Source organism: Podarcis cretensis, assembly GCF_951804945.1.
Source record: "Podarcis cretensis genome assembly, chromosome: 3".
Classification (NCBI taxonomy): domain Eukaryota; kingdom Metazoa; phylum Chordata; class Lepidosauria; order Squamata; family Lacertidae; genus Podarcis; species Podarcis cretensis.
In genome coordinates this window covers 13,098,112-13,113,054 of record NC_137172.1, presented here as the reverse complement: position 1 = coordinate 13,113,054, position 14,943 = coordinate 13,098,112, and the positions used below count along the sequence as shown (strand labels likewise).

General features: G+C 49.7%; 2 protein-coding genes across 3 annotated transcripts; one reads left to right on the top strand and one right to left on the bottom strand.

Annotated features, from left to right (window-relative positions):
* Positions 1 to 1,040: 1,040 nt before the first annotated feature.
* On the top strand, positions 1,041 to 2,921 carry LOC307213416 (toll-like receptor 2 type-1; the record flags this gene model as incomplete). Its single annotated transcript, XM_079971283.1, has 1 exon — positions 1,041 to 2,921. The coding sequence occupies one exon, from the start codon at positions 1,041 to 1,043 to the stop codon at positions 2,367 to 2,369; it is 1,329 nt and encodes a 442-aa protein (XP_079827409.1). The 3' UTR covers positions 2,370 to 2,921.
* Positions 2,922 to 6,424: 3,503 nt separating this feature from the next.
* GPR75 (G protein-coupled receptor 75) lies at positions 6,425 to 13,838 on the bottom strand. Of its 2 annotated transcripts, none has more exons than XM_079968754.1 (2): positions 13,678 to 13,838; positions 6,425 to 10,710 (listed from the first exon to the last, which is right to left on the bottom strand). In XM_079968754.1, exon 2 carries the CDS (start codon positions 10,622 to 10,624, stop codon positions 8,978 to 8,980), a length of 1,647 nt encoding a protein of 548 aa, XP_079824880.1. In that variant the 5' UTR covers positions 10,625 to 10,710; positions 13,678 to 13,838; the 3' UTR covers positions 6,425 to 8,977. The 2 variants fall into 2 exon arrangements, with proteins under 2 accessions (XP_079824880.1, XP_079824879.1); XM_079968753.1 differs by lacking the exon at positions 13,678 to 13,838 and adding an exon at positions 12,959 to 13,438.
* Between the last annotated feature and the right edge of the window lie 1,105 nt (positions 13,839 to 14,943).

Below are 14,943 nucleotides of genomic sequence, written 5' to 3'. Positions count from 1 at the left end.
GATGTCTGCAGGTTGTGGCAATCCAGTGGGTGGCATGTTTGATCTATCTGACAGAAACCTGTCTGAGGAAGATCTGAGGAGGGAAATGGATCCTAGGCATTGCAACACAACGTTGGGAAAGGTTGTAGAACTGGATGCCAGTCACAACAATCTGCAAATGGATTTAGGGACCCTGCTTTCACTGCTCCTGAAAATGAAGAATGTTCAGTCCATCGACGTGAGTTACAACAGCATAACTGTATCAGGTGTGCTTGTACCCAACAGGTGTGACTTAAAGCACAGCGAGCTGTTGTTCTTAAATCTCAGCCACAACCCTCTTACCACTTTGAAAAGCATCTGCCTCCCTTCAAGTCTCAAAGGCCTTGATTTGTCCTTCACACGCATTAACCAAATACCACGTGAGTTTGCCAGAACTTACTTTCATATAGAAGAGATGGATGTTCAAGGAAACCATTTTATATACGATCCTGAAACGCTGACATCTCTCTTCAAGTCTATACCAGAAACCAGAATGGAAAGCATGACGATTGTCAATTTTCCACAACGCAGCCCCATCGAAGGCCTCCCCGTGGAAGGGAGGCGTCTCGTAATGTCAAACTGCTCCATCGTAGAACTTCCAGAATGGTTTGCAAACACCATGAAAAAGCTTCTCCTTCTAGACCTGAGCAACAACCCCATGCATGGTTTTCCCCAGCCGCCAACTTCATTGCAGAACCTAGATTTAAGCAACAGTAACATTCAAGAGGGGACGCAGGTGGCGCTGTGGGTTAAAGCCTCAGCGCCTAGGACTTGCCAATCGAAAGGTCGGCGGTTCGAATCCCTGCGGCAGGGTGCGCTCCCGCTGCTTGGTCCCAGCGCCTGCCAACCTAACAGTTCGAAAGCACCTCCGGGTGCAAGTAGATAAATAGGGACCGCTTACCAGCGGGAAGGTAAACGGCGTTTCCGTGTGCGGCTCTGGCTCGCCAGAGCAGCGATGTCACGCTGGCCACGTGACCCGGAAGTGTCTCCGGACAGCGCTGGCCCCTGGCCTCTTAAGTGAGATGGGCGCACAACCCCAGAGTCTGTCAAGACTGGCCCGTACGGGCAGGGGTACCTTTACCTTTACCTTTAACATTCAAGAGATAGCTAATCTTAACATCTTCCCTAATTTGACAGTGCTTAAGATTCCAAGCAATAAAATAAAGGATCTTCCAACTGCGTATCTTCCACATTCCTTAAAAGAACTGGATATCAGTAAAAATCAAATACCCGTGTTCCATTTATGCAGGGCTCCACAAGAGCTGGAATTCCTTAATGTTTCTAGAAACCTCATAACACATCTGAATCTAAACCATTCTCACCACCTCACCAGCCTCGACGCAAGCCACAATTTAATTACAGAACTGCAGGACCGCACGGGAGTATTTCTGCCGGAACTCAAATATCTGAATCTGTCAGGAAACAAGATCTCTTTTTTGCAGCCGGGGTCTCTCCCCAAATCTTTGCTCGAGTTGGACATAAGCAACAATGCCATCACCATTATTATGGAAGAGACCTTTGGCCGGTTGACAAACCTGAACGTCTTAACCCTTCAAGGGAAACATTTCTTCTGCAACTGTGACTTGTATTGGTTTGCGAACACGTACCTTGCGAGCCAGCAGCTGCAGATAAATGGCCAAGAGGAGCTTTTGTGCAGCTTTCCCCTCAAGAAACGGGGCCTTTCGGTTGAAAGCAGCAACCTAACGATGCTGCATTGTTCTCTGGGACTTCAAATGGCAATTACGGCTTGTGCGGCCATCTTGACAATGTCCCTCTTAACAGGCCTTTGCTGGCGTTTTGACGGCATCTGGTACATTAAGATGGGATGGTACTGGTGCATGGCGAAAAGGAAACAATACAAAAGACCAGAACACAAAGCATATGATGCATTTATCTCATACAGCGAAAACGATGTGCTGTGGGCTAAAGAGACCCTGCTGGAAAAACTGGAAGCCCTCAAGTTTCGAGTATGCTACCACAAGAGAGACTTCACGCCAGGGCACCTGGTTGTTAGGAACATTTTCCACTGCATTGAGAACAGACACAAAGTTCTCTTTGTGCTGTCGCCCAGCTTTGTCAACAGTTGCTGGTGCCAGTATGAGCTGTTCTTTGCCGAACATCGGGTCCTTAGCGAAAACGAGGACTCTCTCATTATGGTTGTACTGGAAGACCTGCCGCCCAACAGCATCCCGCAGAAATTCAGCAAGCTCCGGAAGCTGCTGAGAAGGAAAACCTACTTCAAATGGAGCCCAGAGGAACACAAACAAAAGCTCTTCTGGAGCCAGCTGACCGCTGTTCTGAAAACGACAAACGAGCCGATGGCTTTGACAGAGGAAAATGGGCTGTGCTAGGAAGCAGAGGAGGAGTGTGGGAAATTGAGGGTGAATGTATGAGGAACGCAAACATTTCTGGACTGGTGCACGCTGAGATGTTGGCTTTGGGCTGTTGCTAAGAAAAAGACTTGACCAAATACTGTCAAATGGGAGCCAAGTGTTTAAACATTTGGTTATGTTACCGGAATTTATGGAAAGGTTTTTTCTTGGGGGGGGGGGGGTTTGCCTATCCTGTGGACATCATACAGACACACACACCGACTACCAAAACCAACACAATCACTCCTGCAAATGGGGGAAAATTTAGAAAGCCATATAAAATTGCTCCTGTATAGGATTTGCGCCATTCCAACTTTGTTCTGCTTGGGAAGGAAATGGCTACCAAGCAGGGCAGGGGCAGCCATAATCCCTGAACCCCGAGACCAGGTACTCAGCAGTCTCCTTGCCAAGGTGATAATCGCTGGCATCCTGGCCCCTGAGTGCCAGACAGGTAGCCATTCCAGAAACAATAGAAAACCCAACCTCAGTTTATTAGGAGCTTGGTCAAGACAAAGGGGTGTGCTTACCGTAACTTGGGTGCACTCTTCCCACCTTAGATCAAATCTATGCTGTCAGGTGCCATAAGAAAGCTGCAGAGATAGCGCAGGATAGTACGCACCCCAGAAATGATCTCTTTCAGCTTCTGTCTTCTGGAAGAATGTATAGGGTTATAAAGACCAGGACTAGCCACCTAAGAAACAGTTTCTACCCAAATGCAATTCTGGTTCTAAACACAGCATAAGGAGTATCTATATTGTATTTTAAAATGGGGTTTCAGAGTTTTTAGGAGTTTTTGAATGTCTTGTGTAGATTTTTCAATTTCATTGTTCTGTATGGGACAATGACAATAAAGATATCGTATTGTATTGTATCGTATCGTATCATAACTTGACCGGGAGAACAGTAACGTGTACATACTCAACTTAATGGGTGTGAAGTGGAAGTCAAGGGAGGCGTTATGTACTAAGCTTGGATCCTAGAACAATAGGCAGGTAGGATCATAGAAGGCAGCAACCTGATTGGTCTGCAGGAGCCGCCCAATCTGGCTCCCGGAGGAAGTGAATCAGCAACCTGATTGACCTGCAGGAACAGTCCAATCAGGCTCCAGGAGGGGAGTTGAATCAGCCAATCACAAGGGACCCATTGTGTAAATAATGTATATATAGCCAGAGGTTTTGGAGGAAAGCACTCACTCAGTGTTTACTGAAATAAAAAGCATGAAATCAACAGTCAACTCCAAGTATGTTTCAGGAGGGATGGGGGCAAACCTGAAGATCAGGTTTCTGTCAGAGGACCCATCCCAGATTATGACATACTTGTGATGTATGTATGATGCTTCACTAAGGGTGTTGTGAGTAAAAAGGGAAACTTATATAAAAAAAGGAGCCACCCTTTGTTCTGGGTTTCTTCCTGCTTCTTCCGTGTGGTGGCTGGAAGCCTTGTTGCAACAATAAAGATCAGGCCTACAGGCTGCTGTTTTGCTCCTATAGTCTTGGCTGGTGTCTTTGTCTGGCAATCCAAGTGAGCCTGGAAGATTTTCCTATGACAATTATCAGTAGGGCTGGGCAGTATCTGGTTTTCAACATCGCAATATATCACCAGCTAAACATCGTGATACACCACAATGTCTGAAATAGGGATGGAGCTACCGTATTTTTTGCACCATAACACTCACTTTTTTCCTCCTAGAAAGTAAGGGGAAATGTCTGTGCGTGTTATGGAGGGAATGCCTACGGGTGGCGGGGGGGGGGGGGGGATCTGCTGCAGTCGTGAGCAGAGGATCCATGGTTCCCCTTCCTTCCCTCCTCCGTGGCTCGCTTTGAAACAGCAAAGCGGGAGAAGAGCCGCTGAGTGGGGAGGAGAGAGGGACAGAGAGCCTGCTTGCTTTAAAGGAGCAAAGCGGGAGAGCTTACACTCTTCTCCACACACCCCACGCATGCTCCTTGTCCCTTGAGTGCTTTTCCTTCCCTCCCCACTTAAAACGTGGTTACAAAGCACAGATCCACATGGATCCTCAGGATTTTTGCACTGGGTCACCCCAAATTCACCATCAGATCACATAGCATGTCCATGGCTACATCTTGCACCAACAAAATCACGCACCCACTGTTGCCTGGGGTCGCAGTGGTGCAAAAACGTGGTTACAAAGCATGGATCCACATGGATCCTCAGGATTTTTGCATTGGGCTACTCCAAACTCACTGTCAGATCACATGTCTGTGGCCACAGCATGAACCACAAAAATCATACATCCACTGTTTCGTTTAGAATATTTTTTTTCTTGTTTTCCTCCTCTAAAAACTATGTGCGTGTTATGGTCTGGTGCGTGTTATAGAGTGAAAAATATGGTATATTCTGTAGAGGCACTAGCTGGCTTCATGGGTTTTCCTCACATTGTGATTTTTGCATAGCACAGGCACACACACTGTTTCGCAATATATTGCCAGGTCAAAAATTACGAAACCAGTATCACGATATGGACCAGTTTTGGACGATATGTCAATAGATCACCCGGTCCTAGTTATTAGAACAGGGACAGTGGTAGAGAGGCTTTCATGAGATAAAAAAAACATGAAAACATCCTGCTTTTTAGAGGACTCTTCTGCACTATGCCAAATTAATCAGAAGCATTATCCCAAATCAATGGTAACCTTGGATACTGGGTACTTGTGCGTCCCTGCGGACCAATGTACATGCATGTTCTGGTTATTTATTTCGGTGTACAGCTAAGATCTTTTGTAATGTAGGCTTGCAAATGCAGACTACAAACGGGTGGGGGACAAACTTGGTCGGCAAATGTATGTATTGGCACAGATCTCCCCCATCGAAGGCAACTGGCCTAGTTCTCAGAAACGACAGAGGGCGGAGGTAAAATGGGTGTCTGGACAGTACCGTTTCAGTTTACAGAAAGGGGACTCACAATAGAACATTCCACCATACCCTGGTGTATCCCTGGGTATTAGGGAGGCAAATAGGCTAGAAGTTTTCTCTGTGTGTGGATGATTTGTTGGGAGTTCAGTCCTGTGAGGCCTCACCAGCAGTCAGAAGAGGTAAAACCAAGAAAATAGCTTGGTTGTTGTTGTTTTTACCACCTCATTGAAAGAAAGAGGCTGAGCTAGGAACCAGCAAGTCCCCCCAGTTCAATCCTTGTAAGCCACTTAGAGGTCTTTGGTTTGGTTTTTGAACCAAGCGGTATAGAAAATCTTGGCAAATAAATAAATACCGTCTTTGTCCATTAACTCAGCCGGTGTTCACATAATTGGCTTAAAACACAGTGGGTCATTCCACACCCACAACTGCATTTCAAATCACATTTGCACATGGTTATTATGATAAACCACAGAGCCTAGGGCTTACCGATCAGAAGGACAGCAGTTCGAATCCCCGCGACGGGGTGAGCTCCCGTGGCTCGGTCCCTGCTCCTGCCAACCTAGCAGTTCAAAAGCACGTCAAGTGCAAGTAGATCAATAGGTACCACTCCAGCAGGAAGGTAAACGGCGTTTCCGTGCGCTGATCTGGTTCACCAGAAGCGGCTTCTGGTCACATGACCCGGAAGCTGTCTGACAAACATCGGCTCCGTCAGCCTATAGAGCGAGATGAGCACCGCAACCCCAGAGCCGTCCATGACTGGACTTAACTGTCAGGGATACCTTTACCTTTATTATGAGATACATCAGTAATGGCTTGTCGGTGGGTTTCCAAGTCGCCTGCTGCCTGTCCACATCAGAGGGTGGAGAGAGGGGGCTTTGATGTCTTCCGTGTGGCTTATGCTTTCATATTGCATCACAGTTGGTTGGAGGCGGCGGGAAACATACTGAAACACTCCATTTCTCAAGAAACCACATGATAGATGTGTATTGTGGCCAATACTGGCTTCTAAAACCAGCACAGGGAGCAAAGCAGAGTAAATGGAAATGTGTACCCAGCCATGGTTGGTGGCTCACTTCGGAAACCCAGCCAGATGGGTGGGGTATAAATTATTCCTATTCTTATACCATCATTTAAAAAAGACAGACCACAAACAATATCGGGAGTTGGTCAAAACATCACAGAACACGGAGACTCCTTTATTGTAGGAGAACACATTAAGTATGAATTGGCACAGAAAAGAAGGAAAAGTGTAATCTATATCCTTAGATATCCCTTTATGATCATGACAGCATGTGAGATTTTTTTTAATATATAAAAAAATACACACACCCTAAAATACCAAAGAAACGCATGGGCTAACAGCAAGGTTCTTCCTCTAACGTTTCGGGAATGAGAAAATGACTAACGTGAAAAGTTTTAGCAAAATATTACTTCCCTAACAGATTCTGCACAACCATCATTCACATACTGTACTCAGTTTTGCTTGTGTTAGGTCTTACGGTGCCTATGATTATCTAGCAAAAAAAACCATTAAAAATTAAATCAGTCCTTTATATTTTTCTAGGATGGTCATTTTAAAAGCACCGATCCTCGCGTAATACAATTGGTCCGTAATTATGAGACAGTTATTGCAAAAGATACATATAATCATGTAACAAGAAGAGATTTGGCTCTTGCAAAGAGCATTTACAATATGCAAGAATGGAAATTGGGCCCCTTAAATCTCAACTTTTAATGGGAGGGCGGGGAGAGGGCAGGCAGGGAGTTTGGTTATTTTCTAGCCTTTGTGATTTGCAGGAGTTTAAAATTGCATGTGCGTGCCCAACCCCTCACCATATCTAGAGTTAAAACAAGCAAGCAGAATTCCTCATACGCTGCAGTTGCGTTGCTAAGAGGTGGGATTGAACACTCTGCCAAAGTAACACAATCCCCAGAGACTGTTCTGACTGCAGGATGGGAACAGGCCTATAGTAGAAGGGGTGAGGGTGCAGAGAGATATTTTTAAAAGGGCTTGTAAATAGCCATATGCTTTGTTGCCAGTGACAAAAAATGATAAGTGTGGTTGCCTTTCATGTCATTCACGAATCAAAGCGCGCTAAGGTTTCGGACAAATCAGCGAACACAAAAACGCTGTGGACTAGTAACTTGGAATTATTTACAAGACTGACGCAGATCTTGCCTGAGAAGAAGGCATCTCATGTCCTCAACATACATAAAAGTTGACATTTCTTGTTAGCAGTAAACCCAAGGATTTAAAAACACTTTCGGTAAAGTTTCCCCAGTGCGTGTAGCTTTCAAAATTCTTTCGAAACGCAGCAAAGCAAAACCGTAAAATAAACTCTGGTCCTGACAGAGTATATATATACAACTGGGGATAGGATAGGATTTGGCGCATGGGCTGTATCCTTTCACAGAAGCTATGGCCCTGACACTCTGAGGAGCCCACCTTCTGACAACTTTTAATTAAATAATAATAATAATAGTGCTGAGCAGCTTCCAGCCACCATCTTGGGCAGGCATAGGCAAACTCAGCCCTCCAGATGTTTTGGGACTACAATTCCCATCCTCCCTGACCACTGGTCCTGTTAGCTAAGGATCATGGGAGTTGTAAGCCAAAAACATCTGGAGGGCAGAGTTTGCTTATGCCTGATCTTGGGTGTCCCATTCCGCCGCCCCCTCCCACAATACCCCAGACGTTGGGTTAACACAGAGACTATGGGATGGGGGGAAGGAAGTGATATGGTTGCTGCCACAGTTGGGAAGCCCACTGCACTGTGGGGGGGGGGGGATTAAATTAAAAGGAGGTCCAGAACAGGCATCAGCAGTAGAGGGTCCATTGATGGAGAGGATGCTGAAAGCCCTCTCAGTCTTGGTCCCAATCCTGGTTTGGGGATAGGGTTTGCCACTCCACATGCTTTGCCAACCAGCACAATTAAACACTCTTCAATAAATAAATAGAAAAGCAAGGTTCCGCATCAAACCAGTAATATATATATATATATATATATATATATATATATATATACACACACACACACACACACACACACACACACACACACACACAATTCGGAGTAGAAACTTTTAGAAAGCTCTGTCAATACTTAAAACCGTGCACTTTCATGGGGATACCACACACACACAAAAACGGAAAAACAATACCCGGTCCAGTCTTAAAGAAGAGTTGCCACAGGTGATTTCGTGGTTGGCAGCTGTTTTGACAGAAAAAGCAGTATTGTGTTTGAGGGTGGTGGAGGGAATACTTTGGGCAGGGTGGGGGTATAAGACCCACTGAGCCTTGGGGTCTAGTAACCAGAAATCTTGAAAGATGGGGGGAAAGAGAACTAGAGAGATAGTAGGAAAACATGTGGCCAACCTGCGAAACCAAATATCAGAAGCAGACCAGGACAGGAGAGCTCAGAAGCCTGGCTGAGGCCTTCATGCGCCAGCTGCTCAGCAGACTGAAGGCAAAAATGCCTTAGAGCCACCCTGGCACGCTCCAGTTGTTGCTTGACTACAACTCCCATCATCCTGGCCAGTGTGGATGGGAGTTGTAGTCCACGGCTATCCCTGCTGCGATGCGTACGAGAGGGGCACGATATCATGCTTCAGATGACCCATGGGGGCATATTTGCCGCACGGACACACACACACACAAAAAGAAAAAGGTCGGCCGCCATTGCGGTCGAAAGTTAAAGAGTCTCAGCTCCTGGTAGCTACACCGAGGGAACTGGTATCTGCTTAGCAGAAGTACTGTCGAAATCCCTCACTACGTCCGTCATCGCGTGATAGTGCATGGCAATGTAGGAGTTGGCGAATCCAAAGGGAGAGTTTGTGGGCTGCAGGCTGTTGGGAGTGCTCACCTCCTGGGAAGGGCAGCTGTTATAGATGCTGTAATAAGGTTCGATGCGAGTGTTCATAGGGGTAGAGCTACTCTGGGCCCCGTAATGCTGGCGGCCGGCGGAAGCCTTTGGGCTCAGCATGCTCTCCTTGGAGTGACTCGGGCCGCAGGCCTGGTCCACAAACTTCTTCTGAGGCTTCGGAGACAGCATGTAAGCGGAGTTGGTCTCGTGGTGGGACGACTTGTTGCGGTTGGCCTCCAGGCTCCCTTTGCCCACGGCACGGAGCCGCGTCTTCTGCTTGCAGCAGAAGAAGACGAGGGCAAAGTACTGGAGGCACCAAAGGACCCTCCTCCTCAGCCCAGCACTGTTCCGGGAATATATGAAAGGGTTCAGCCCGGACTTGAAGAAGATGAGGGTGAACCCGCACAGTTCGAACTGGTAGAGGATGAAGCCGCTGTTGCGGGACAGAACGTCCTGCACCAGGGAGATGCCGAGAGGGAGGCAGCAGACTAACACCGAGAGGACAATGACGACACACGTCACCACGGCCTTCGAGTCCTTGGCTGTCGACAAGTTCACAGTCGACACCAGCTGGAACTTGCTGGCCGCAGTTGCGGGCAGCTGGCTGAGGTTCTTTGTGTACGCGTGGGTTTGGATGTGCTGCAGCTTGTTGTAGTTTTGGTTTCTGTAGAGAGCGGGCACGGCGCACTGCACGCCGTCAGCGCACCCAGCAGCAAGGGGTCCGATCAACGGCGGAGGCCTGGATGCATCGACTGTGATGATGGGGGGACATTTGCGCACCTGGGCGTTCTTCCTCAAGGCCTGGGCTATCATGATGTAGGAGACGGAAACCACCGCCACGCAGCAAATGAAGTCAATGACGTACAGGTAAGGGACCACCTTCCCCTCGCCGATGACCAGGCTGGAGATGGGGAGGCAGAGGCGGGATTTCTGGGTCCTCATGGTGGCCAGCGTCGCAAGGGTGAAGCTCATGGACCACAAGGCCAAGGTGAGCAAAAGGGTGCAAGGGAAAGAGGCCGTCCGGTTGGGCTGCTTGCCCAAGACCATGCGGAGCCGGTGAAGGGCGATGACGGCCACCGTCTTGAGGGACATGATGATGAAACCAGAGCTGGTGAGGTGGAAGGTGAAGCAGAAAGCGTCAGGGATGCCCGCCGCCGAGTCCAGGAACAGGGCAAAGGTGAACATGGGAGCGGTCACTCCGCAGATGAAGAGGTCGCAGAAGGACAGGTTGAGGATCATGAAGTCAAAGTTGGTGCGGAACTTCCGGAAGGCCGGGTCGAAGAAGGACAGGAAGACGATGAGGTTGCCGTAGGAGCCCAGGCAGAAGATGACGGCCAATAGGAAGGTGCACGTCACCAAGGTGGCTGTGTGGATGATGTCTTGGAGGTCTCCTTGAAAGGAAAAGGTGTCATTGCTGCCCCGAGGGTGTGGCGGTGGCGGCTGTGCAGAGGAATTGGAGCGGTCTGTCCACTTCGCCTCAGCCCAGCCCGACAGGTTCATCCTCACAAGAAGCAATGCTCTGCGGTTCCAGCACCTCAGAATCAATCGCCTCCCATTAGAAGCTTGAGGTCCATGGTGGGTGAAGCCTGTTTGTATAAGCAGAAACACACACCCCGTCCAAATGTAAGTCAACAGACACCGGATAGCTAATATCGGGCCTTCAAGTCTTGTCCTGTGTACTTTTAACAGCCATGATGTGCTATGAAGTGGAAACTATGTCTGCTAACTTGATCACTGCAAATTTGCAGAAGATCTCAGAGTAATTGTACTGAAACTTGATTTGCTCTCAACCGCTGCTTTAACACAGAGAGAGGTGTTATCTATATTTAAAGAGTATATTTTTTGGCTGTTTTTAAAGCCTGTATTTATCACTATTCTTTAAAACCAGTATTCTATGCTATTATGTGAACTGCTCTGTTACATTTTTGATGTAACATATGTACCTTGCTGGTTAAAGAAAATCAAATGCAGACAGTTCACACCCAATATTTTGACTGCTGATTATTTAATTCTGGGGGCAGGGTGGAGGGAACCATTGTTCGGCCTTAAAGATTGTTTCTGTGCATTAAGGGGAGGGGACAAGATCGTTAAAGTCCCTGTTTCAGTTCCCAGCATCTACAGTGAAGAATTTGACCCCATTTTACATTTAAAGAAGCAAATTCTTTAAACAGATGTGGCTCCCACCAAGGAAACTGTGGGAACTGTAGTTCGTTAAAGGTGCCAAGAGGTGTTAAAAGACCCCTGTTCCCTCATGGGGCTAATATTCCCAGAATGGTTTAAGAATCAATCCTTCTTCCCAGGGAAGAATTGAGGCTCCGTGAGGGGATTTTTGTTGTTGTTGTTGGACTGTGCCTCTGGGGGTTGGGTCAAACCGCTGGAGAATCACAGCGCCTGCTGCCTCCTGTGTTGTTTTTCCTGCACCTGCAGCGCCGAACTGCCCTTTCCAGGAACAAATTTGATGATTGTTGGAGTGCCAGGACACAGCGCAGTCGGGCAAAAGCATTTGGGTGGGGTTAGTTCTGAGGACCAGTTTTTTAAAAAAACAAACCCAAGAGGGCCAAATTTTAAACAGCTGTGTACTCAAGTGCCGTATTAAACCCTGTGGAGGCCCCTAGGCAGTTCAAATCTCTGGGGGGCGCCATGCAAATTATCTCCTAATAAAAAGGTAAAGGGACCCCGGACCATTAGGTCCAGTCGTGACTGACTCTGGGGTTGCGGCGCTCATCTTGCTTTATTGGCCGAGGAGGCTGGCGTACAGCTTCCAGGTCATGTGGCCAGCATGACAAAGCCACTTCTGGTGAACCAGAGCAGCACACGGAAACACCGTTTACCTTCCCGCCAGAGCGGTATGTATTTATCTACTTGCACTTTGACGTGCTTTCGAACTGCTAGGTTGGCAGGAGCAGGGACCGAGCAATGGGAGCTCACCATCGCGGGGATTCGAACTGCCAACCTTCTGATCGGCAAGTCCTAGGCTCTGTGGTTTAACCCACAGCGCCACCCGTGTCCCCTAATACTTGACTAATTTTCTTTCAAGATTAAATCAACATTATTTAGATCTGTTGTTTTGGGGCCCCAAAACGGCATGGGGCCCATAGGTTGAGCCTACTCTGCCGATTTGGTAACCTGGCACCTGAGACTGCTTTAGTGCAGACATGGCCATTCGAGGAGGCCCCAGGCAGCTTCCGACGGGTGACCTCAAAAGAGTTAAGCAGCGTGTCCTGAGATAACATCCCTAAGGAAAAGAAAGCAGCGCTGGAAAAATGGAGCTGTACCCTAAGCTCTTTAGGCCTGACCCAACCTGGTTCCCTCCAGAGACTAAGCCAGTTCCTGCGGCACAGATTCCTTTTTGGGGTGGGGGTAGAATTGAATAAGAACTACCTCCAGACTGTAAGAAGAGCCGAGCTGGATCAGGCCGAAGGCCCACTAAGTCCAGCACCCTGTTCTCCATGGGGGCCCCCTCTGCGCAACGACCCTCTTGCCCACTCGCGGTTCTGCCATTCATCGTGTTATCATTCTCATAACAAATGGATCCTCATCCCGGGTTTGCCAAACCCCTTCCAAAGCCCCCCGACGGGGGGAAGCGAATCCCACCCCTGCTCCTTCCCGCGCTTCTCCCCCCGGCCCCGGCAATGGGCAGGAGCAGCGAAGGCGCCCGACGCTCCCGGCCGCTCCGTGGCGCCATTACGCGCCGGGCTGCGCCTTGAGGGTCCGGTTGGAGAGGAGAGCCCTGTGCGCCATCGCCCGCCATCCCTCCTGCCCAGGACGCACGAAGCGCGCCCAGGGCGACCCACCTTCCGCCCTACCCACCAACCCCAGGCAGCGTCTCCTTACCCAGCGCCGGCTCCGGGGAAGCAGCGGGCGCCGCTCGCCTTGTGCCTCGGCGCGCAGGGAGCGGGGAGCATCTTCTCCCGGCCGGGCTGCCCAGGGCAGCTCCGGAGGCGGCGGGCGGACGCTGAAGTCATCGCCGACGTGCGGGAGAGGATGGACCTCGCTTGTGCATTGGAGGGGGGGATGGAGAGAGAGAGAGAGAGAGAGAGAGAGAGAGAGAGAGAGAGAGAGAGAGAGAGATGGGAAAGGAGGGAGGGGGTGTCGCCGCTGCCACCGCGAAGCCCGCACACGATGCTGCCCGGTTGGCGGCGCGCGCTCTGCTGGGGCTCTCCAAATGCGCAACGGCGGCTCCTGGCCAAGGGTGGGGGGTCCTCCGGTTTGCTCGCCGCGCAGCCCCCTAGGGATCTTGCCCACCCCGCCTCCGCTCTCGCGCACGACCCCAAAAACAAGGGCCGGGAGGGGAAGGGAGGGCAGCGCGCGCGCGCACACACACACACACCTCGGCGGGAGTGCGCGCGACTGCACCGGAGCCGCACGCGCGGCACGCAGCGAAGCGATTGCGCATCTGAGCGAGCGGTAAGGGAGGAAGCGGCGCGCTCTTTCTCTTTCTCTCTCGCATTTCTTTTCTAAATAGACCCGGGCAAGCAGAAGAGAAGCTTTTGTATCCGAGTCAGAAACGCTTCGGGCGGCCCTAGGCGCGCAGGGAGGCGCCTTTTGCTTACCAAGAGCTGCCTTGGCTTTTTGGTACCCGGTTTCGCCAAAGCACAGATTCAGGCCGCTCGCGCATCATCGCTGATTTGTTTTCGGCGTTTGTGGGAGAGATACAGGAGGAGGAAGGGGAGAGAAGCCTGTGCGGCTCCCCTCCCCGCACCCTGTGCTGCTGCTGGGAGAAAAAGGTGGGATGTGTAAATGCAAATAAATCCATCAGCAGGGTTAGCGGGGGCTTTGAGCTCTAGGCATCTGAAGCCAAATTGAAGGCTGCTGAGGGCTCCTCCTCAGCAGGTTGTCCTCTGGGATGGGCATCCTCAGGTGTCCCAGGAGGCTGGGTTGGAGTCAGGGTGGGAAATCTCGAAGGGTGGCTATAACTCTCAAGTACTGGACAAGAACATGAAACGGGGAGGGAAGGCCTGGATAGTTACTGAGAGCAGACCCTGCCACCTGCCCGGGTTCTGGTGGCACCCGGGGTCAGACCTTTGAAGGGAAGCAAATGAGAATCACTTGTGCCCGTGCCAAATTGCAGGCACACAGGTGTTCTACAAAGTACTGTGAAATCCAAGTAACAGGGTGCGGAAGAGTGGGGACTTTGTCCTCCATTTCTGCTGCTCATAAACAGGTTCTGAACATGAGTCCAAGACCTGTTCACTTCCGTCAAGGACCACAAGATAAAGAGGTTGTATTCCAAGTACAGTGGTACCTCAGGTTAAGTACTTAATTTGTTCTGGAGATCCATTCTTAACCTGAAACTGTTCTTAACCTGAAGCACCACTTTAACTAACGGGGCCTCCCGCTGCCGCCGGAGCACAATTTCTGTTCTCATCCTGAAGCAAAGTTCTTAACCCGAGATACTATTTCTGGGTTAGCCGAGTCTGTAACCTGAAGCGTATGTAACCCGAGGTACCACTGCACCTATGACACAAGGGGACAGGGGGTGGGCACTTTCGACCCTCAACTGGCCTGGGTGGTCTCCTACGCATATTTCTTGCCACGGCAATGCTTCCGAGAGCCCTCAGAAAGGTCAAAACAGAAGGCAGAGGTTCTGCCAGTGCTCCCCCTTTGACTTCAGCAGCCTTGGTTTTCAGACACAGTAAATCTAGCGACAGGAGACCCTTGACCGGGAGCATTCCTAGGCGTTGGTCAGGTTGGCCTGCCATTGGAGCAGACCGAGGGGTGCACAAAAATCGCAAAGGAAGACAGAGCGAGCCAGTGATTGCCAAGGGTGCAAGGGACTGGGGTGCCGATACAGCCCCTTGCCAAGGGTGCAAAGTAGC

Excerpts from the sequence above, each read along its gene's own strand:
- GPR75 (XM_079968754.1), bottom strand. The coding sequence starts at position 10,624 with ATGAACCTGTCGGGCTGGGCTGAGGCGAAGTGGACAGACCGCTCCAAT.